This window comes from Camelus bactrianus, chromosome 2 (assembly GCF_048773025.1).
Source record: "Camelus bactrianus isolate YW-2024 breed Bactrian camel chromosome 2, ASM4877302v1, whole genome shotgun sequence".
NCBI classification, from domain to species: Eukaryota; Metazoa; Chordata; class Mammalia; order Artiodactyla; family Camelidae; genus Camelus; species Camelus bactrianus.
The window spans coordinates 98,475,369-98,500,222 of NC_133540.1; the positions used below are offsets into that span (position 1 = coordinate 98,475,369).

The following is a 24,854-nucleotide window of genomic DNA, read 5'->3' on the forward strand; positions in this document are numbered from 1 at the left end:
TTTTTTTCCCTACTGGTCTAAAACCAGTAGTCTTGAATGTAGGCTAAGCCTTGACTTGTGCTGGATACCATTCCATGTGTGCCAGGTACATTATCAGTTTAAAGTTATACAACACATGGTTTGATTAGAAGATTTAGTATTGTACTGTATACCCAGCATAAATACAGTATTACTTTATCACCATTGGTGTTGGTGCAAACATAATTCTTAACTTGGTGATGTGGGAAACTAAAACAGGCTAGTTGCCTAAATATCTCTGAGAGTCATACAGTCCTTTAGACCTTAGGCCTATAGTGCAGCCATTAATGACTAGGTTTGTTATTGTTATAAAGGAATTAATGATAAGAATTTATAACAAGTTATAAACTATTATCTAGGGGAAATATATTCAATGAGAACTAAGCAAAAGCTTCAGAAGGGAGAAGGCTTGCCTTAAGATTTCAGTTTTCTGAGTCTCTCAGGGACTGAAAGCCCTTAAAGGAAATGAGCATTCTCTTCTACTTCTTAAAAAACATTCCAAAGACCTGGGACCCTGAAAGAAATAAGGTAGACAATGCCCTTTAGAAATACACTCATAGATAGAAATACATAATTTGGCTTTTCTGGTTATAAAACTCCTGGTTCCAAAACAAAACTCTGTTTTAATCCTGTAAGGCTCCTGAGTATCTTGTGGTCTTCATCTTACAACAGTTTTTCCTAGTAACAAAGAGAAAAAGAAAATTTCTCTAGGTCCTTAGCAAAGGTAAGTTTCAAGGATCTGTCCTTTTGTGTATTTGTGCAGGCATCCTTTATAGACGTTTGCAAAAATCACCCATCACAGTTTGATTTTAAAACTAGGAATCCTGTCTGAAGTTACGCTTGTCAGTAAATGAGGAGACTGTCATTTACAAAATCCACCTTCTTTTGACTAGTTTCCTTTGTGTTTCTAGCAGGAGAAATCAGGTGAAAGAGACGGAGGCTCAGAGCTGACGCTTGCCTGAGGTCACACCGCTAGTCAGTGGCAGAGCAGAACTCAAATCCAGGGCTTCTGACTTCAGATCCTGTTTCTGATCTTGTTTTGTTTTTGTTACACCACACTGCTACGTATGGGACATAAGTTTCTAACTTTGCTCTTTTATGGTACTTTTAAATAATAATATTGATATTTAATTTTCATAAAAACCTCATGTGGGAGGTACTGTGATTATCCTTATTTTGTAAATGAAGAAACTGAGACCCAGGGAAGTAAATAGCTTGACCAAGTCACAATCTGGTAAACAGAGCAGCCAGAGTTTGAAACCCAGGCAGTGTATCTCAGGACCCATTCTCTTGGCCACTGAACTGCTGCTCTAACCAACCACAAAGCTTTGCATTGTCTGCTTGACCCCAGAATGTTCATGTTTCTGTGCTCTTAGCTATGCTTAAATTGTGTCATCTGTTTAGGTTTAGAATTGTCATCTTTAGGACATATAAAGTAAAAGAATATTTGTGGTTTTTCTCAAGACATAGATTGCTTTCTGTACCATAAAATCACTACCTCAGATTTCTTCAAAAAATGAAATTCCCTCTTTCAAAAAGAGGGAAAGCCTCATAAGCATTTTCCAAAATACTATTTTTAAATAAGAAAGCAAAACATTTGTACAGATTTTTGTCCCTCTGGAGAGTGGAGAACTTGAGTAAATCTTAATGTAGAAAGTGTAATGGGGGGTAAAGTGGTGTTGTGTGATCCTTTTTTTTTTTTAGACTTCTCGGCTGCTTCATGGGAATCCTTCAGCTCAGCTCATCCTCTCTGCTGCATTTCCACTGCAGCAGAGCGCGCTCCCTCAGCCGCATCACCAGCAGCACCAGTCTCAGCAGCAGCAGCAGCAGCAGCGGAGTCGGCACAGGACTGACAGTGTGACGGATCCGTCCAAGGGTCAGCCGCAGTAGCGCGCGTGCTTCCTCTGTCCTCGAGGGAGGAAAGGGGTGGCCCGCGAAGAGCTGTTCAGATGAGCTGAGGATGGGATGGGAAGTTCCAGTGGTTTCATGAGATGCAGTGTTGAGTGTTCTAGTTCCTGGAATTAGTTAGCAGGGAAAATGCTGCCTAGGACTGCAGATAACACATTCAATACCAGCGAGCAAGAGACGGTCATAGGGCCATAGCCAATTCTGACAGTGTTTTTACTTGCCCAGATAGTTTTTGGTGGAAAAAAGAGTATATTGCCAAATGTTAAGAAGCTCAGCTATGAAATATGACCTCCAGTGAATCAGAAAGGCACTTACAATGTTGATAACTTTTAGTGGTTCTATGCCTGTTTTCAAGTGTTACAGAGGACACACCACTGCCACGTCAGGGGTTTGCTTACAATGATGCCATGAAGACAGTCCAGTAGAATCAGTAGGCCCCCTTCCCCATACCCTCTCCCTTTTCAGGTAATGATGGAATAGTAATTAATTTTAGAATGTTGTGTGAGTTCAAATTCTCTATGTACAGATGCTGTAAAAAGAATTTTATGTATATGTCTGGATAAAAGGAGAGAAAGCAAAACATTTTGTATGCTGCATGAAAGCATTATCTCCTATTTAGGTATGAGTACATTTCCTTAGATTCTGATGCCATGTGCAAACTAATACATCCTCTGTTTCCTTTTGTTTACAGTATGATAGTGTTCTGTTCACTCTTCCGGGGCACAAGTCTTTTTTTGTTCATACTTTGGCTGTGATGTCACAGTTTGTTCAGTGAGGTATGATGTGCTGCTGGGAATGGATTTTTTTTTTCAGGTTAAATTATTTGAAACAGGATGTTCAAGTTACTCAGAAATATCCCTCATTTCATTATTTTTCAATTATGTTTGAAAATAGGATTTGCACTGCTTTATTTTAGATGGTTAGGAGTTTTGATCACATATTTTGATCTAGTTCATAGTTGGAAATAGTTGTATGAACGGTTTTCAGCAAGCCTGAAAGTAATTTCAAGAATGTTTCAGTTATAGGAGTAAAATTTGCACACAAAATATTTTAGGCACTTTTTAACATTCTCACTGGTGGGAATTTTAACTTTTAGGATTTGTTGGAATCTTTATATTATCCTTCACAGTTTCAATGCTTCTTTTAGTCAGAAATGATTCAGGGTTATTTGAGGGGAAAAAACCCATAGTGCCTTGATTTTGATTCAGGTGATAACTCACCATCTTGAACTCATTGTCTGGTTTCAGTAGCAGTTTTGAAACCTTAGTACATTTTTAATAGCATGTGGCTGTCAGTGCCATTATTATGCTCCTAAATTCCTAAGACGACTGCTTTGAGTCTCTCAGATTAGAGTTACAAATAATTTTTAAATAAAAGTTGACATCCTAATGACATTCAAAATTATTAATATGCTTACAAAATTATTTTCCTAAATCAGCATTTTCCTTAAAGTTACATAGTCATTTAAGAATTACCAGTAAATATTTGCTCAGTATGATCTTAAAATCCTACAAAGGAAAAAGAAGGGGTCAGAATTGGCTTTGCCTTCACTGCAGCTCTAGAATATTGTGACTCACATGCTCTATAAACATGAACTAAGATTTCATTGGCAATATCATGGTCTAAAGTTAGTTCAGTTCCAACCAAAATTGCATACATAAAGCATTTTATAGATTTTATGGTACTAATAATTAAATTTATAACTATAGAACAAAGGAAAATAATGAGAAAATACCTTATTAGAATATCAAAAATTACCACTGAGGAAAGGGAAAACAGCAAGCTGTAATAAATCAAAACTGACCTTAATGGAAAATGTATGACAGAAATGAGGTTGTTAAGCAGAAGAGGTTTGGAACAATGAAAATAACCTAATAGAAGTTGCTAGATAAATTTTGCAGGGGAACTCTCATTCAGTTCTTCAGACTCTTCTGTCCTTAGCCTTGCTGTCATCCTTAAGGGATATACTTCGTCTTTCTGTGGAAAACCATACCTGGCCACACTTAAATTAGAAAATTAATGTTGAAACAGATAACAACCAAAGAAAGTTGGTACCTACCCTTCTACAAAAGAAGTGTCAATAGATGCCAATCAGTAATTAACATATCAAGGAGCTCCTCTTCTAGCTAAATGATCTTCCAGAAGAGATTTCTTTCTCATGAATGTCAAGAATGGTCGTCAGAGTACGAGTGGACTTGAGCACACATGCTCACAGACAGCGTCAAAGTTGTAGAGAATGGCAACGGTACTTCCTCCCCTTTCAGATTGCCTTTCTTAACCTGACCATGCCACTCTGTATGTATCTGAGTTGTGCCTCATTTGTTTATTGGCAATATGTAGTGCTACAGATTTAGCAAACAAAAGATTATGTTAAGGTTTATCCTCTAAGTCCCATACTTTAAAAGAGAGATGGTGAACCCTGAGTACTGGGTACTCAGGTTAACAAGAGCAAAGCATAAGACAAGCCACAAAGTGAATCTAGACTGTTTATTCACATTCTCTTCCACCAGTCCCTTCAAGCGTTTCCCATCCTCACAAATATTTGGGAAAGAAAATTAGACAAGATTATGCTTTATGATTCCTGTTGTTCTTCACAGCTCATTTTTTTTCCTGCCTAGGAAAATTGATTGCTAAATTTAAAGAAGCAGCTGGCTGCTTTTCTTTTGCTGTCAGAATGAAGTGTGTCAAAAGAGCTAGTAACTGCCTCTCAGCTCCTTTAACTTTGTTTTCCTCCTGCTTTCCTTGAACTTGGATTGCAGCGCTGTCCCTGCTCCCTCCCCCATGAATGGAGACTGGAGCATTCTGACTAAGATGCAGTAGTTGCCTGTTCTTCATTCATTTCCGTAGCCAAAGTTGTTCATTAACATCCCAAATCTAAGTCATGGAAAAATACCAAATAGGAACACCTTTCAGCTACTTAAAAATCGTATCTTCCCTCGTCTTTACTCTTATAGATCATTCAGTTTTTCTTAAGAAACACTTTATTTGGGATGGCACTTTTTAGGTAAGAAACTGTTGAAGATAAGGAAAAGCATCAGCTGTTCTGGGACTGCCGTGGCACTGGGTGAGTCAGTACCGTTCTAACCACCACAGGTGAGGGCTGCAAAGGTTGATAAAGTGCTGCTGAGAGTGGTGTCAAACCAGAACTGAGACATTCGAAAGCACTTTGTTGTTTGAGTGAAAATATTGGCAGAAAAGCAAATATGGGGTAGCATTTAGGTAAATACTACAGTTCAGTCCCCCAACTCTGTCCTAAGTTGAGGGGGTAATTTGAGTCCTGTGCTCTGCCTTGTCACTTCATTGTGGTTTGGGAATGTACTAGTAATGAAGGATGCTGGTGACTTTGAATAGTTTGTTATAGAACACTCAGTGCGGAAAAGTGAAAATGTTATTTGAATTCTTCAAGTGCTTGAGTTGTCAGTCATTGCCTTAAAGCAGTCGGTCTGCTTGCAGTTAGTCAAGGGCACTGAAGCAGTGCAGCTCTGTAAAGAGCGTCGTGTAGAAGGGAGATGAACCCTTGTTCAAGAAGCCTTAGAAAGCGGCCCCTCAAAATAGTACTCTTCCTGCTCTGCATAGAGAGGTGAGAATTATTTTAAACTGGATATTACTCAGTGTGTTTTAGAATGTTTCCACTACATCGAGGTAAACTTTTTTTTTAAGTGGGATGCAACTAGCATTTTACTTTGATACTGATCATTTCTACTTTTCTTTTCCTGTATTTCTCTGCTAATCAAAAGTTTGTTGACAAACATTTGTATAAAACTCATTCAAGTCTGTAACCTTTCCAATGTCTGTGACCCTGTTCTTAGTCCCTCAGGAGTCAGTGTTGGAAGGTGTAAACACTGGATATTACTATTGCTGAGTGAGTCTAGCCAGGAATAAGCTGATCGGAATTTTTAAATGGAGGAAAAGAAACAGCACAAAGGCACTTGCCGGTTTAGTGGTGATTGGAGAAAGAGCCTTTTGTTTGGGGTGGGTGAGTGTTCTTCTAAAAGGAGCTTCTGAAGTAATTGCAAAGGAAAAGAGTTGACTATTTTTATAGTATATTTAATATATTTGTATATAACTATGAATATAGTAGGAACCCTCCACATGCCTCCCACTTTTCTAATTTACTCCCCTTTTGCCATAGCACTAGCATAGCCTCATCCGCATGGGTAACGTGCCTACCGTCAGCCTACCAAAACATAGTGCTGCTGCTTTCTGAGACAGGTGAGAAGACCCAACTCTCATGCCTGGGGATCCTTTGTATATGAATAGCACACATTTCGCAAACAACACACCACAGTCTGGAAGCATCATTTTGAAATGTAATAAGCACTTTATTGCAATTATTCATTTTGATAAAGTTTATTATCTTATAAATAACCATTTCTAAAGGATCCCCAAATCATCACTTAGGTGAAATTTTTAAATGACACATTTCTGAGAAATGTTTAGATCCAGTGAACCATAGTAGGTTTATGGGAGTGATTTCAAGGTAGCCAAATGAACTTTGACTTCTGTTTTGAATGTGGTGGAGTCGAGAGATTGTAGGTGCCCAGTTCCGTGTAGACACTATTGTAAACCTATCTTGCCTATTGTGTGGACACCAAAAGAGACCAATGAGCCTGTCTTTTTTCAGAGGTCTAGGAAAATTGCATCAGTGTGAATAGATGTATAGAACTAACCTAAAAGTGATTGGTAGTAATATTTTAGAATATAATAATTTCAAGAATTATTCTGGGTGTTTTTAATGTGCTCTGAAATGTTGGCATGTCATTTCAGTGTTTCCATTTGAATTGCTCTTGTAATATTTTTGCACAAAAAGGACTGAGAAAGACTACTTTGGTTGAAGAAAAGGAAAAAAAAATTGATCTTATTTTAAGATCTCCTGTGGAAACACTGGGGATGAATTTTGTTGGTATAATTCATTAATTCAGGATTTTAAAACAGTATTGAACAGCTCACAAGAAATTAAGCAAACGTGCATATTGAAAAATTAAAACTTTCTTTCCATGTGACTGTTGCATATTTCCCCATGTCATAATTTAACACTACATTCCTTGTTTTTCTTAAATAAAATAATACTTTGCAGGTTCTGGTTTTGAGTATTTAACAATATTTTGTAAGCTGCCTGGGTTTTCCTAGGGAAATGTTTAGTGAAATAGGATATAGTTTATGAAAAGACATTATTAAGTGAAATTCCATTACCACCACCAGCAAACACTGAGGTGCTGCATTTAAGTGACAATCAAAATAGTAAGTATTTATGGAAGAATTCAGAAAGTGGTTTTTAAAGAAGCAATTGCTTTGAAAGCAGTTCTCTGGGTTTCTTGAATAAAAATGGCTAAATGTATTTATTTATATTTTTAAGTATCTTTGTGTTCTGTTTTCTCAGAGTGATCTTAGTGTCATGTATTTAATTGTGGTTTTGTTTTGCCTCATAATCCTTAGAGGACTGGTTCTTCTTAACCGGGGTGCAGTCCCTAGCCCTCGTCATCTGTTTCCCTTCAGGACACAGTGGAGCCCAATCCATACGCCCCAGTGCTCCCCTCCTACTCTCAACTTAGTTAAGAGAAAGAAAAAGTAAAAGTAACTCCTTTCAAATCTGCTTCGTGTAGCTCCAACCTTTTTCTAGTTTCACTTGCTGCCTTTTCTATTTTATGGGCATTTTTTATGTGATAACTTCCCCAACACAGCCAAAGGCCATTATGACAGAAAAGAACCCAGGCACACGTTGCCTCTGTTTTGCCCATTTGAAAAAATGTTATTGAAACATCATCTAAAGGCCATCGCTATCATATCCATATTAAAATCCATTTAAAGTCCTTAAACATAGAGGTTGAACAATGTATACACACTGCAAACTCTTCAAAAAATGTGTGCTGTCTTTATATAGTGTAATGTTGCTTGGCCCTTTAAACACAAAGTAAAATCAAACCTCCATACACAGCACTGCCCAATAAAGCAGTGTTTGACCATTTGAAGCCTAGAAATTTGGGGGTACTTCTTGCTGGTCTGCATTGGAACAGAATTCTCCACCTTCGGGCTCCTAGTGTAGCTCTTGAGTCCCACAGGCCAGGTACAGAGCACACTCTAGCTTTTGGGATCCCTTAGAGAATGGTGATTAAAGCACGTCAACCACAAGTTGGATTTAATGATATATAAAAAGTGTTTCTTAACTCTGAGAGTTAAATTGAAGATGTGATGTTTTCAAATGTATGCTTTTAAATTTCTGAGGAAACAAACTGTGACATCGCTTTAAAAACGACATTAAGATGTTTTATGATGTGTTTTGAGTTGGCCTCTACTGGTGCAGGTTCACTGCTGGCAATGGTTGTGCCAATACTAAAGAATTAGAATGCAGGAAAAGCTGTATGTATTATCTTCAAGACTGATGTATTACATAGCTAGACAATCAGCATCAAGCAAAAAAGGGGGGGGGGCAAGGAAATGCTGTTCTCCTTTACGGATGTCAGCCAGAGGCCAGAGCTATAATTTAGACCATTCTGAAATCTGTTTTATCGCAGCGTGAGCTGGGGGAGGTCCTCAGCATGCCACTTGCACACTCTATGTAAAGACTGAAGCCCAAAGACAAGTTAAAAATCCGTGCTGTATTGAAACCAGTTAGTGCAAAAAAAAGTTTTCTCTGTAAATTTTTAATTGTTAACATCAATTGGTAGTTGGAAAAACATACACCACATCCTTTCTCATGTTCTGTGTGGTTCTTAGTGTGCTACCCTTCACATTGATGTGTCCTTACTGCTTGGTTCTTGGTTTTAAATTAATATTAGATACAGCCTGTCATTCTACCTTCCGAGGGTGGAGCTATAAATGGCTAACTGATACTGAAAGAATACCTATTTTTCCTAAAGCGAACATTTAATTGAAATCCAAACTGATTAACAAAAACAAGACTGACAGTGTCCAAGTATTGTCTTTGGCCCAGATCCTAAATTACACGGAAGCACGATGGGATAATGCATGGTTTCAACGGTGCTATATTAGGTTCTCTGATTTTCATGAGCTCTGTTTGGAAATCCAATGTTGTGTAAAATGTGGATCATTTTGTTACCAATTTAATATTGCCATTTTCACTTGGTGTTACAATTGGTTACACTTGTTTTTCAAAGCTATCCTTTGAGAAAGAGGTAAAACGTGTTATTAGCCTACCTCCACTCTGGCCTCTTGCTGTATAATCATTTTTCCAGGTTATGATGTGTGTAGTTTTTAAAACTACAGGTACAATTATAATGCTCTCTCCCGTAGACTCTTGTAATGTATTCAGAACCTAAAATTATAGCAGGAGAGCCAAGCAGTAGCATTGGGGTTTTTTTGTAAATGTAAAAGTGATTAGATTCAGACTTTGTTTCCTTATTCAGTTTTAAAAATAAAAAAATACCTCAGTGCTGTTTTCCAGTATCACCTGCATTTCTCAAAAAAACAAAAAACACCTCCTTTATGTGGCACATAACTTGTAAGAATCACATTATTTTGGATTTTAAAGAAAGACTATTAAATATTTTAAAATCACTACAATGACACTTTCCTTTCTTCTCTTCAGCAATGGAGTGTAACTGTATTAGCGGTTTTTACCATGTAGCTTGGGTCTGCACTGCCGAGTTCTCCGAGTGTTTGTCCTGTCACAAGACTGGTGCCTCAGTGAGTTACACTGTTATTTGCTATCATGCTAGTGCTGGGACCAGTCTGCCGCCCTGCCGGGTGTGGGCCATGATGGTATGTACTAGCTACTTTCGAACAAAGAATTACCCTTTTTCACTATTCTTGGAAAAGAAATAATGTTAATCTTTCACTTGTTTGTAATAATCTACAGCAGTACTGAGTATTTAACTACTGAGCATGATGGTGTAATGTGGGGACTTAACCTGAGATTTCTTTGAAGTGTTTATCTTGACGCATGGACATTGTATTTTTCTCCCCTATAATAACACACTTTTTATGGTAGAGAACGCCTGAAAAGTTTCTAAACATGACTTCGTCATCCATATGTGAACTACTGCTTTTTTACCTGACAGCCACATTGGCTCTCTTCCCAGTGGTGGGCAGCTGTCCTCCTTGCACACAGGCACTGCTGCAGGCCGACCACTGCACTGCGTGCGGGGCGACTGACCCGGCTCTTCAGTCTCATCAAGCTGCAGGTCACTGTGCGTTGTGGACTTTGGCAGTAGCTCAGGACACCTGAATTGCTCTGGGTCTGTTACACCCCACACACAGCACACATGGGAGTTTCTACAGAACTGTTGCTCTGGTTTAAAGAGGCTATTGATGGCAGTGTTACTGTCTATGGTGACAGAATCAGGCTGGGAGAAAGCAGTTACGCTGCTTGGACCGAATACAGTCAGTTACGTTTGAACACACTTCAGTGACAGTGATGACTGAAGCTGTGCTGGTCACGTGAAGCAGCCTTACAAGTATCTGATTGTGGGGTCCAGAGCCAAACTGCCTGGTTTGACTCCCTGCTCTACCAGGTAGCCTTGGGTGAGTTAACTCCTTTTTTAACTTTGTATTAGTACCCACTACCTCAGAACTGTGTGAGGGTTAAGACAGTGCTTTTAGAACAATGCTTGGCTACTTTTTAAAAATAATCAACTTTAGAAATTCATTTATAAATATTAATATGACTGATAAATCAGGATGTTACGAACTGGCATAACACAAGGAAAAACAAGCACTGGTCATACCACTTTTATTTATGTTGTATCTATGTTACATTGTTTATTCAATATAGAAAAAATATGAATACACTCATAGTATTCTGTTTTAATTTGGTAATTCCACATGGTCAAATATTGACTGTTATTATATTGGGTTTCCTACCCAATTAAAAAAAAGAGGAAGAATGGACCTGGCAAACAATTCTTATTGTCATGTCATTGATATAAATAACAGTGATACATTTCTCTTGCTCTTTAAAAAGAAAAGAAAAAAAAAAACCTAATTAAAACCAAAGTTGAAACTGCTACCTGAGAAAGGTAACTGATTTTGGAAACATTTCTGATTAAATCACTGCTTACTGGCTTATGAAAATGTTTTAAAAGATAGAAATTAATTCACTCTTTCCCCCATGAAAAATTTTAAAGGTAAACATCTTAAAACACCTCAGTGATCCAGGAGAAATTTTATATTCCTTAAAAAGGGGCCGGTGCTGAAAGAAAATCAAGTGGCAGACCCCACTGCACAATGGTTCCATATGTCTCCTGCTCCCCCCTGCCCAAAAAAACTTTAAAAAATAGAGACCATATTAAAACATCATTATGCTGGAGAAAAGAAAAATCCACACTTAGATATCAGGTTTCTTTTAAAAACCCATGTTGCAAATAGAATCAATGATTATTTCTTTTTTTGGACATACATAATACTTTCATTAAATGGGTCAAACTCACAAATCAATGCTACAAAATACAGTATTTTCCATCACTTTTAGTTATAATATACACCATGTACATAACAAGTTGCCTATCTTAAACTAAATACAAATGAACAATAATAGCTTGTTAAAAACCAGATTCAGGACTTATAAATAGTGCAGAAAATGCAAACGCCAAAAATACAATGCCTCCTATGATTGTCACTGTAAGAGAACAGAAAAAAGTTAAATAAAGCAAAATTCCCCTAAATAAGCCAAGACATTGCCCATTATTTTTCTAATCTACTAAACATTAAAAACAAATTAGAAACACTTAAACCTCATTTCCACAGCAAAATATTTAACATGCCCAACTCTGAACAGTTGACTCAGTTTATTTTCCAGCAGTTTTAATAACAATTATATTAAAATGAGAGTGCTGACACGCAAAAATAGAACTGTAATTCATCTTAAAACAATTACAAAAACTTTCAACAATTTCTGACTAGCGAAGAGACTTTTTATTCCATCTTCTAAGAACTACCAGGATATTTTCAGCAGAATCAGTAAATGTGATCACCTATGATTCCCAATCTTGTAAGAGACATTTCTAAAGCTAAAGAGTTCTCATATTTCCACATGATTGTTTCACCGACTTAAATATGTTGACAAAGAGCTACTATGAATCCAGTAATGTTTTTAGATGATTTGTATTTTATTAACATCTATGCACGTGAAAAACAGTCCCTGTTTGCAACAGCAGGGACTTCTAAGAGACTGTCATTACAAAGACCAAGTCTGCTTCAAAAAACACAAACTCCCTTTTTCTAATCTTTCTCAGTAATTTTAAGAGTTAAATGATACTTTCTTTCTAGTTAAAAAATAAAAAACCAACTTACCAGTTCTGACAGAGATTTTTTGTGCTATCATTCTTCCTCCAATTACTGCCAGCCCGGTGCACAAGCAGTGTCCCACTGTTCCACCCACTGCTACGCCGTAGGGGTCCTAGAGACGAATATGACCAACATTAATCTAAAACCAAAGCTGAAACTGCTACCAGAGAAAGGTAACTATCAAGCACTGAAGAAGGAGGTCAGCAACAGCAACAAAAGCATAAAATAGTTCTAAGAAAATTCAGGTGTATAATTTACGAAAAGTATAATAGCTGCTTGAAGGAATACGCTCCAGTTATACCTAAGACTAAAGATAAAAGTAGAAAAAAAATCAGCGTGGAAGATCAGAGCAATCTAATTCGACCTTTCAGCAGTAGGTGAACTTCTTTCACAGGCAACATTCAGCTCAAGTGAGGAGCTTCCCGCAGACAGCATTTGATATTGTGAAGAAACTAAGTAAGCCTTTACCGTGCAGTCTATGCCTCCTAAGAACAGAGACCCTGCCTCTCTTTTTTAATTTTTAAAATTTTTATACAATTTTTACAGGTTACCTTCTATTCACAGTTATTACAAAACGTTGCCTCTGTTCCCCGTGTTGTATAATACACCCCCGAGCCCGTCTTCCACCCAGCAGTTTGTGCCTCCCGCTCCCCTACTGCGGTACTGCCCCTCTGCCCGCCTCCCTCACCCCCGCGGCCCCGTGACGGCGAGTTCATTCTCTATACCTGCGAGGCTGCTTTTTTGTTTTATTTGAGACCCTGCCTCTCTTAATGTCCCCTATGTCCTCAGTGCTTTGGTTCAGTGCCAGGACACAGTATTCATTCAGTAAACACCGGCCACCAAAGCAAATGGGAGGCACTCAGATTAGGAAGACCAGTGACAGTTTTCCAGAAAAGCCAGCACTGAAGAGCAGGCCGGAGGCCCCGACTAGGCAGCCGGCCAGCAGGAAGAGACAACTGCACAGCACTTCGGCGCTTCTAGAGAACCAGCAAGTCACGAGACAAGGGTCCGCCTAGGCAGGAGGGGCTAGGTCAGGAAGGCCCCCTACAAGGTTAGAGTTTAGACTTTTAAGACACTGATTGCTTTTTCGCTGGGGAGTGCACAACAGGTTTATGCTTTAAAAGTCGAGTACAGAGAGCGAATTGGAGGACAAGAAGACTGAAGGCAGGGTGACCGATTGGGAGGCTATTCCAGCAGTCCTGGTGAGACATGCTGGCCTGGACTGCCGTGGGAGACTCACGGCACAGAAAAGCAGATGGATTTGAGAGAACTTAAGGAGGCATAACTGATATACCTTGGTGATGAGTGAATGTAAGGGTATGAAAGAAAAGCCAGGCATGACACCTGAGTTCCTCACCCATAGTTCCCGGATAAATTATGGCAACACCAATGTGATTAAAAGGGTAGAGGAAGCAGTGGAGAAAGGGGTGGGGATGCCAACAGGAGTTAAAAACGGAGATGTTCAAGAGTCAGTTGAGTTCAATGGTAAAGAAGCTATGGGCTTGAATGTAATAACCCCAGGAGAGGAGGTATGAAGGCGTGGACAGCACGATCACGAGGACAGCAACACTGAAGGGATGACAGGAAGGAGACTGAACAGGCGGCCAAGCAGTTGGCCTCCCACGCCGACCACAGCAGGGCCTGCTGGTGGCTGCAGTGAACGCGAAGCACCAAACCAACAGCATCGGTGCGGTCAGGAGCTAGAGCCCAGTGGGTTTAGTAAGCGAGGATGCAGAGCCAACTCCGGTTCCCATCACAGCCAAGCCCTCTGAAACTGGGGGAAGGGGAGCAAGAAGCTCGTATTTGGACGAGGAACAGAACTGAGGAAGGGGTAAAACCTTTTTAGATGAGAATAGCTTGTGCATGCTAAAATGCTCACAAAATTGGGCTGGAAGAGAGGCAAAGATTTATGCTAAGTGGAACACAGGGGACTGGCATCCAAACACAGGCAGGAAAGGACCGTGGCTGTGACAGTAGGAGTGAAAGGGCGACGACTTCTGCTCCTCCCGTGCGCGGGAGGCCGGCTGTGTGCGCAGCCTGGGGAAGTGGGGACAGCCGGGGATGTGGCTGTGAAGAACGTAGAGTGGGACTACGCGTCCCAAATTCTGTTTGTCTAAAACTAATATCCCATTCTATATGAAAGTAATACTTGAAAAATCACTGGATTAGATAAAAGTAAACGTTTCCTTTAATACAGGATTTCTCAGTCTTTGTTATTTTGTTATGCTCCATCTTCAAAACAAAAAAACCAGAATATATTATTTGCCAAATTTATTTGACCCTGGAACCTTCTCCCCAACCGTTTTTCTTTCCTTCCTTAGTACCCATCAACATCTTAAAGGACACTAGGGCTGTGAAACCCAACACGGGAACACTAAATGATACTGAAGGCAGGAGTGAAGTTCAGACCACAATGGACTGAACCAGACTACTGCATGCTTTATACAAAAAAATTACCCCTTGCCCCAATTAGGACTACTAAGGGAACAAAAACAGACAACTGCACCTCTGCCCCTGAAAAGCTCATTCCACGTCCTGGGTGCTGACAGTGCGGAAGGGGGCTGACAGTGCTCACTGGGTCGGGGACCCTACGCGCGTTATCTTGTGTCATCCCAGAACATGCAGGAAGAACCACGGGGAAGCGGGTTGCAGGGAGGGGCTGCAGCCAGAGACTCAAGCCCGGTCAGCACGGCTGGAGCTCAGGGCACAGAGGCAACCCGGGGAGCCTGAGACTTTCACACACCACTCTGGCCATTTAGATGACAGGCTTTCGAAAAGTGCGATGACTCTGCAGCCATGACAGATCGCCACGCAGAACCACTGCCACCAGCACAAACTGCCTGCTCTCAAGTTCCAGTCCTGGCAACCTGACTGCCAATCAAGAAGGCTCGAAATCATGAAAAATACAGAGCAAGGACACTGAAATGACATTTTTAAAAAAACTTTTTTTTTTTAAATATGGGAATCAAATGAAAAATTCCTACTTTTTTCAAGATACAGCATTTTTAAGGTTTCTCTGACAAAACAGGCCTTAAGCCTGGCCTTCAACTCATGTTTATATTTTAAACTGCGGCCTAATTTATTTTTTTATGATAGATATTTCCTAGGAGTTAAAAAAAAATTCAAATCAAGCTTGTTGTCTAAAATCTTACCAGCTGATTAAAAACAATGTAATTTAATAGACATAAATGAGATAAGAAGTAACATCATGGAATTTGACACAACCTTGTAAAACGACTATAACTCAGTAAAAAAAAGTTAAAAAAAAAAAGTAACATCAGTTAAGATCAAAAAGAGCTGATAACAACCTGATTTTTAAAATGGGCAAAGAACCTGAATAGACATTTTTTCCAAAGACGACATACAAATGGTCAACAGGTACATGAAAAGATGCTCAGCACCACTAATTACCAGAGAAGTACAAACCAAAACCACAGTGAGATACCACCTCACATCGGCTAGTATAGCTACCATCAGAAAGACAAAAGATAAACAATGGCAAGCACGTGAAGGGAAAGCTTGCACACTGCTGGTGGGAATGTAAACTGGTGCAGCCACCACAGACAAACAGTATGGAGGTCACTCAAGAAAGTGAAAACAGAACTCCCACGTGGTGCAGCAGCCCCGCTTCTGGAAATGAAACCATCACCTCAAAGAGAGACCTGCACCCCCATGTCCACGGCAGCATTATTCACAATTGCCAAGACGTACAAACAACTTAAGTGTCTGTCCGTGGATGAATGGGTAAAGAAGATGTGGTACATAGATACAATGGAATATTCAGCCTTTAAAAAAGGGGAAATCCTGTCATTTGAGACAACATGGATAAACCTAGCATTATGCTAAATGAAATAAGCCAGGCAGAGAAAGATGAATACTGCATGGTTTCACTCACATGTGAAATTTTTATTAAAAAAAAAAAAAAGTGAGCTCATAGAAACAGAAAGTAGAATGGGTCAGAGATGTCAGGGCCTGGGGGGCAGGGGGAGAGGGAGAGGTTGGTAAAAGGGTACAAACCTTCAGTTAGATGAATAAAGTCTTAAGAGCCAATATATAAAGTGGTGACTTTTCTTGAGATCCAATGTATAAAATAGTTGTTAATACTGTGTTGTAAAATTGAAATTTGAAATTTGCTAAGAGGGTAACTTGTGTTCTCACCAAAAAAAAAAAAAAAAAAAAAAAGAATAAATAAAAAAGTTAAAAAAAAAAAAAAAGCAGCAGCTTCTCCTCCACATCCCTCGGCAGCTCTTCACCTATGTGTGTAAAAACTTCACTGTTCCCCCCCAAAGAAATAAAGATGAAACATTTTCTTAGAAAACAGTTACCTTTGAAGAGTGGCATCTGACAACTATGAACAGATGCAGCAGAAAAGGATGGAAGGCAGACGGCCTGGCTCTAGTCCTTGTCCCTCCTGGCCACCACCCAGCTTACACCCTCGGACAAGCCCCCCCCCCCCCGCTGCCCTCGGGCCTCAAGTTCTCCACCCACAGAGCTGGCCTAGAGCAAGGAGATCTGCGGCCTCTCTAGCCCACCCTCCTAGGACTCAGCATTGTGGGGCCGACTTATCAAATGTTCTGAGTAACCTTTGTAACACACCATCATTTCTTTTGCACAAGGAACGGAAAAACCCGAAGATTTCTACTTTTAAAGCTTTAGGTATTTGTTGCCAAATTGGCCTCCAATAATAATATACCAATTTATATCCTCAACAAGTACACAAAGGAAAGTTCTGAGAAAAGAAAACTAAGTCACAGCAACTGCCACACCATCGTTTTGGCAAAACTGAAGGGAAAAGGAGTCAAAAGAGAGCCATCTGGCCGATGGTAAAACCTGGACAGGCTGGTTTTAAAGAGCCGCAGGGTGATTAGATTTAAAACAAATAGTCTAGCACATGAAGTCACCCCATGGCCCACCCTGAGTCTGCCCAGTGTCCCTCTGGAGCAAAGTAGCATTAGTTACACTGAGTTTTAATACAGAAGCAGTCATCTCTCAAGTACCACTCACCTCTCTAGCTGCCAAAACAATTGTAGTCAGCTGAGAGCGATCACCCCATTCTGCTAAGAACGTTAACGTAAGCGCTTGAACAAAGATGGGTGAAATAAAATGCAGCCACTTTTTCTGAGGTATCGTTGTGCTTGTACCCACTTCAACATCTCCTGGCCCATTTAAGAGTTTGGTGCGTTGGAACTAAATTGAAAAAAAAAATAGCATAAAAGACATTAATCTCAGGAACCAAGTCAGTATAGCACAAAATTACTTAAATCTTTCCTTTAAAAGGTGTTTAAATTCTATGGGAATATCCTGAGGAACTAAAGTTATGTGCCCCCAAACTTGGCTTTTGAACCACTGGTCTCACAGCAGCCAAGTCCTATCTTCTTAGTTCTTCTGTTTCTCCCCAACAAAATAAATCAAACAATATTTACTGATCACTTGTTATCTTAGATGCTGTGGAAAGAAAATGATAAACTACAGTTCCCGTTTTTCAGGAGCTTATAATTAGTCTAATTAAGGAACTTGATTGCACGTGTTCACTCTTCTCGCCACATTCACACTAACCCAGAGTCACACCAGAGCCAGATTAAGAATGGAAACTAAGCAAAATAGCTATTTCTGTTCAGCCCACACGCATCACAGGTGTGCATGACCACTGAAAACCCCTGGACAGTATTTACTCCTAATAGTTGAGTGCCTTTTTGGTCCTGGTACTTAACAATGCTCTGACTTACTTCTTCATCTTTTTTCTTTAATTCTGCTTGAACTTCTTCTAACTCCTCTTGACCTTCATCCGGACTCATCTTTAAGCCTTCCCGAAGCATTCTAATGCCAAAAATGGCAAATAATGCCGTTGAAACATAGTACGTGTACACCCTGGGGATGACTGTGGTGGCATAGCCAAACAACACTGGAAGAAAATGCAACAAACAGTCTGGTTAATTCGCAGATTACACACCAACCGAAGAATCAGTTACCTTCAGAAATCACAATTTGCCACTGTTTTAAAGGGAAAATGGTTCACATTAGAAGCTAATCTAAAACATAATAACCTTAAATTCTAATTCTTTCCTTCCACCAACACTGAACCCTTAGGTCTAGCCAATGACTTAGCACAGCTCATCAAAAAATCAGTGGTGTAGTCGAAGATGGCAGGTGTTCCAAACGCTCTCACAGAGATCTCCTCTCAGACACCTGCAGCCGGGGGCTGGCCAGCCCCATGTCATGCGTGGGAAGTCAACTTTGATGCCCTCTACTGATCCCATGACCTTATAACCCAGAAGCTATACCACTGCCCTATGTGACATTTCTTCATTACAAATCTTTCAGTTACAAACTTCTACAGTGAAGAATCATGACAAGATTCTCATGTGGCATGACAAACTCCGCTCCTCTACAACTATTAAAAATACGTATATCTTAAGAAAGGAAACTAGTAATTTCACATATATAAAAGTAACATAACAGACTCAAACTGACTCAGTACAATTCTTCACTATCATTAAATATAGAAGACAACTGTGTAAATTACATATAAAAAACTATACTTGGAACTAAATACAGTACCCAAGCCCCAACTGTGAAACATATTTGCATCAATAATATGAAGTTAGTAATTAAAACTTAAGAACTATGGAAGAGCCAGAGGATATTTCCATATATATATATATAGTACATGTGATTACTTATCACTTCACCAGCTCTTTTCATCAAATGGGCACAACACATAAAAAACTGCCTGAACATCAAATATACAACTGCATAGGTAACCCATTCCCCACTTCATTATATTACAAAATGAAAAAGATTTAAAAAGCATGTTTAGCAATGCAAATCTATGCTTATGTGCATATCCATGTCTAAATTACATATGTATATGTGTGTATATATGCCCACACACACACACGATACAGACGTGTATTTCCGAGTTCTACTTGAAAAAGCCAAGAAGCAAAGACATCTCAGTAACAATGATCTGCACCCAGACCTTGGTTTCTAATACCATTCCCCTAAAAGGCTCCTAGAGAAATGGCTAATCCCAAGACTAGGCAGAGGACTACAAGATGAACTGCACTGTCTTCTTATACTAGAAAGAAAGGAAGAAGAAAACAAATGACAGCATGTCACAAGGACACAGGGGTCAGCTTGGAGGGGCTCCCAGCCACCAAATCTGGGACAATTTAGGGAACAAGATAGTTAAGTAATTAGTTATAAACCACTGAAAAAAAAAGTAGTTCATGAGTTTATACTGACAATAAATAGACAAGCCAATGGGAGAGGAGGGAGAAGTCTTTCTCAGAGCAGCATGCCAGGGCTCACTGGTAAATGTGGACAGAGTACTGGAATTAGCCAACATTTTGCAAGTGTCACAGTAAAGTTTAGAACATGTAAGAGACATCAATTGACGCTAAACTGTGGGGAATAGGGTATTTGTATTGTTTTAAAGTGTCTCCTTAAAAACTGCATATTGGCTCCGAGGGAAGAAAAAAGATTGTCTACAAGAGAAACTCTGACCGGGTGATCAAAACTAACACCAGTGAGGGACAAAGGACATCACGTGCTTACAGATGTGAAACTTAAGAATCACCCACGCAGTGTTCTAACCAAGAATGCATAACCTCAGTATAATCGTGAGGAGACATCACACAAACACAAAATGAGGAACAGCTCATTAAAAAGAGGTGGGCTGTATCTTAGAAAAATAGTATTATAAATAAGAAAAGGCTATAGAAATATTTCAGATTAAAAGACTAAAAAGAACTAAATGTACTACCTGACCTAGACTAGATCCTCTACAGGAAGGAAAAAACTGCATTAGAGAATATTATTAGGTCAACTCACAAAATTAAAACATGGATGATAGACTAAGGTGCTAATCTGTCTATAAAGATACGTGTATATGCACACATTGTATGTGTGTATGTCCACATATATACCTACAGGTATATAAATTGTGTGTGCACATACATAACTTTATTTAGATACAGATAAAGGGATACATAGGTCACAAATGCAAAAGCAAATGGGGCAAAATGTTAAAAAAGGTAAATCCAGATAAAAATTTATAAGTGTTCTTACACTATTTTATTCTTGTGACTTTGTAAATTTAAAATATTCTCCATAAAAGGTTTTAAAAATTTTTTAAAGGTAGCAAATCTTTTAAAATCCCCTAAACTTAGTTTTCCTTTTATCTTCAGATAATTTAAAACAACTACTTACTGACATTTACAATCCCATGTTGTCGGCCTTGACATCTCCACAGAGAGCAAAAAAACTCCCTGGAGTTATAACCCTGTCCTTCTTCCCTGGTTACTGTCCCTCAGTTTCCTCTTTCTTTGGAAACCTTTCCTCAGACACTGGAGTTCTTTGGTTCTGCGAACCATGAGAAGTTATTTCTCTTTAAGCAAGTGCTTTGTATCAAGTCAGAAATCACTGACTTGTAAGTACTTAAACTGAGAACACTTGGCACAAGAACATTAGTGTGAGGAGAAAAATATGGCCCAGGGATAAAACTGTGGGAAATGTCAATATTTATGGTGCAGAAGTTTTTTTTCCAGAGAAGTAAAAATGTACCTAGAAGCAGGGGGTGTCACAGAAGCCAAGAGAAAAGGTGAGAATGCCCATGGCTGTGATCTGAGGGGCTCATGGAAATGAAAACTGAACTCTGTAATTAGGAAGGCTGATTACTGAAGGCTTTACAACAGTGTTAGCGACTTCCAACGCTGTACTGAATAGAAGTGGTGAGAGTGGGCATCCTTGTCTTGTGCCAGATTTTAGCGGAAAGGCTTTCAACTTCTCACCATTGATTATTATGCCGGCTGTAGGTTTGTCATATATAGCTTTTATTATGTTGAGATATGTTCCCTTTATTCCCACTTTGGTGAGAGTTTTTATCATGAATGGGTGTTGAATTTTATCAAATGCTTTTTCTACATCTATTGAGATGATCGTGTGGTTTTTGTCCTTTCTCTTGTTGATGTGGTGTATCACATTGATTGATTTGTGTATGCTGAACCGTCCTTGTGTCCCTGGGATGAATCCAACTTAAATACAATGTATGATCTTTTTTATGTGTTGTTGGATTCTGTTTGCTAATATTTTGTTGAGGATTTTTGCATCAATGTTCATCAATGATATTGGCCTATAGTTTTCTTTTTTGGTAGTGTCTTTGTCTGGCTTTGGTATCAGGGTGATGGTGGCTTCATAGAATGAGTTTGGAAGTACTCCCTCCTCTTTGATCTTTTGGAAGAGTCTGAGAAGGACTGGTATGAGCTCTTCTTGGTATGCTGGATAGAATTCCCAAGTGAAGCCATCTGGTTCTGGACTTTTGTTGGCAGGGAGGTTTTTTATTGCTTATTCTATTTCACTTCCAGTGATTGGTTTGTTCAAATGATCTATTTCTTCTTGATTCAGTTTTGGTGGACTGTATGTTTCTAGAAACTTGTCCATTTCTTCTCAGTTGTCTAATTCATTGCCATATAGTTGTTCATAGTATTCTCTTATGGTTTTTTGTATTTCTGTGGTGTTTGCTGTAATTTCTCCACTTCCAATTCTTATTTTATTTGTGTCCTCTCTCTTTTCTTCTTGGTGAGCCTACCAGAGGTTTGTCAATTTTGTTTACTTTTTCAAAAAACCAGATCTTGGTTTGCTTGATTTTTTCTTCTTCTTTTTTTTTTTAATCTTTATTTATTTCCTCCCTGATCTTTATTATTTCTTTCCTTCCACTGACTTTAGGTCTTATTTGTTCTTCTTTTTCTAATTCTTTTCGGTGGTAGGTTAGGTTGTTTATCTGAGATTGTTCTTGTTTTTGAGGAAGGCCTGTATCACTATGAACTTCCCTCTTAGGACTGCTTTTGCTGCATCCCATAGATTTTGTGTGGCTGTATTTTCATTGTCATTTGTCTCAGGGTATTTTTGAATTTCTTCTTTGATTTCATCTTTGACCCATCAGTTTTTTAGTAGCATGTTGTTTAGTCTATAGTATTGGAAGTCCTAGCCACAGCAATTAGACAAGAAAAAAAACTAAGAGGGATCCAAAGAGAAGAGAAGAGGTAGAGGTAAAAGTGGAAGAGAAGAGGTAAAATTGTCACTATATGTGGATGACATGATACTATATACAGAAAACCCTAAAGGCTCCACACAAAAACTACTAGAGTTGATAAAAGAATTCAGCAAGGTCGGAGGATACAAGATTAACATACAGAAATCAGCAGCATTTATTTACACTGACAATGAAATACCAGAAAAGGAAAGGAAAGAAACAATCCCTTTTTAAACTGCATCCAAAAAACTAAAATACTTGGGAATAAATCTGACCAAGGAAGTGAAAGACTTATACTTGGAGAACTACAAAACACTGACTAAGGAAATTAAAGATGACTTAAAGAAATAGAAAGATATCCCATGTTCTTGGATTGGAAGAATTAATATTGTTAAAATGGCCTTAATACACAAAGTAAGCTACAGATTTAGTGTGATCCCTATCAAATTACCCAGGACGTTTTTCAAAGAACTAGAACAAATAATCCTAAAATTTATATGGATTCACAAAAAATCCAGAGTTTCCAAAGCAATACTGAAGAAAAAGAATGAAGTTGGAGGAATAACCCTCCCAGACTTTAGACAATACTACAGAGCTACAGTAATCAAAACAGCTTGGTATTGGCACAAAAACACACATATGAATCAATGGAACAGAACAGAGAGCCCAGAGATACCACCACAAAATTTTGGTCAATTAATCTTTGACAAAGAAGGCAAGAATATACAATGGAGTAAAGATAGTCTCTTCAGCAAATGGTGTTGGGAAAACTGGGCAGCTGCATGTAAATCAATGAAGTTAGAACACTCCCTCACACCATACACAAAAATAAATTCAAAATGGCTTAAAGACTTAAACATAAGACAAGATACAATAAACCTCCTAGAAGAAAATATAGGCAAAGCATTATCTGACATAAGTCTCAACGATGTTCTCCTAGGGCAGTCTACCCATGCAATAAAAATAAAAGCAAAAATTAACAAATAAGACCTAATTGAACTTACAAGCTTTTGCACAGCAAAGAAAACCATAAGCATAACAAAAAGACAACCTATCGAATGGGAGAAAATACTTGGAAAAGATGAGACTGACAAGGGCTTCTTATTAAGTTGTATGAATTGTTTATTCTGGAAATTAAGCCCTTGTCACACAAAAATAAATTCAAAATGGCTTAAAGACTTAAACATAAGACAAGATACAATAAACCTCCTAGAAGAAAATATAGGCAAAGCATTATCTGACATAAGTCTCAACGATGTTCTCCTAGGGCAGTCTACCCATGCAATAAAAATAAAAGCAAAAATTAACAAATAAGACCTAATTGAACTTACAAGCTTTTGCACAGCAAAGAAAACCATAAGCATAACAAAAAGACAACCTATCGAATGGGAGAAAATACTTGGAAAAGATGAGACTGACAAGGGCTTCTTATTAAGTTGTATGAATTGTTTATTCTGGAAATTAAGCCCTTGTCAGTCTCATCTTTTCCAAGTATTTTCTCCCATTCGATAGGTTGTCTTTTTGTTATGCCTATGGTTTCTTTTGCTGTGCAAAAGCTTGTAAGTTCAATTAGGTCTTATTTGTTAATTTTTGCTTTTATTTTTATTGCATGGGTAGACTGCCCTAGGAGAACATCGTTGAGACTTATGTCAGATAATGCTTTGCCTATATTTTCTTCTAGGAGGTTTATTGTATCTTGTCTTTTGTTTGAAATATAAGAAGCTCACACGATTTAATAAGAAAAAAACAAACAACCCAATCCAAAAATGGGCAGAAGACCTAAAGAAGCAGTTCTTCAATGAAGACATACAAATGGCCAATAGGCACAATGAAAAAATGCTCAATATCACTAATTATCAGAGAAATGCAAATCAAAACTACAGTGAAGTAACACCTCACAACAGTCAGAATGGCCATTATTAAAAAGTCCACAAACGACAAATACTGGTGAGGGTATGGAGAAAAGGGAACCCTCCTACACTGTTGGTAGGAATGTAGTTTGGTGCAGCCATTATGGAAAACACTGTGGAGATTCCTTAAAAAACTGAAAATAGACTCACCATATAACCCAGCAACCCCACTCCTGGGCATATATTCAAAGCGAACCTTAATTCAAAGAGATAACATGCACCCCAATTTTCATAGCAACACTATTTACAATAGCCAAGACATGGAACCAACCTAAATTGACAGATGGCAGAAGACAGATGACTGGATAAAGAAGTTGTGGTATATTTATACAATGGAATACTACTCAGCTATAAAAAATAAAATAAAATAAAATAAAATGATGCCATTTGCAGCAGCATGGATGGCCCTGGAGATTGTCATTCTAAGTGAAGTAAGCCAGAGAGAGAAAGAAAACTGTCACTGATATCACTCATATGTGGAATCTAAAAAAAAAAAAAAAGAAAAGAAACAAACTTATTTACAAAAAAAAACCAGACTCACAGACATAGAAAACAAACTTATGGTTACAGGGCGAAGGAGGGGTGGGAAGGGATAAATTGGGAGATCTAGATTTGCAGATACTAACTAATACACATAAAATAGATAAACAACAAGTTTATACTGTATAGCACAAGAAACTATATTCAACATCCTGTAGTAACTTATGGTGAAAAAGGATATGAAAATGAATATATGTACGTAT

At 38.5% G+C, this 24,854-nt stretch overlaps 2 protein-coding genes across 21 annotated transcripts in view; one reads left to right on the plus strand and one right to left on the minus strand.

Annotated features, from left to right (window-relative positions):
• The window catches only part of CLOCK (clock circadian regulator), a 114,361-nt gene extending 103,468 nt beyond the window's left edge, over positions 1-10,893 (plus strand). For all 20 annotated transcript variants that reach the window (XM_074347500.1, XM_074347564.1, XM_074347599.1 and 17 more), the window contains one exon: positions 1,723-10,893. In XM_074347500.1, coding sequence (XP_074203601.1) covers positions 1,723-1,908 — 186 coding nt within the window. In that variant the 3' untranslated portion in view covers positions 1,909-10,893. The remainder of the gene's footprint in view (positions 1-1,722) is intronic.
• Positions 10,599-24,854, minus strand: part of TMEM165 (transmembrane protein 165) — a 30,775-nt gene continuing 16,519 nt past the window's right edge. The window contains exons 3-6 of the mRNA XM_074347651.1: positions 17,895-18,070; positions 17,173-17,355; positions 12,175-12,280; positions 10,599-11,500 (exon numbers count right to left, since the gene is read on the minus strand). Of these exons, the coding sequence (XP_074203752.1) occupies positions 11,424-11,500; positions 12,175-12,280; positions 17,173-17,355; positions 17,895-18,070 (542 nt within the window). The 3' untranslated portion in view covers positions 10,599-11,423. The remainder of the gene's footprint in view (positions 11,501-12,174; positions 12,281-17,172; positions 17,356-17,894; positions 18,071-24,854) is intronic.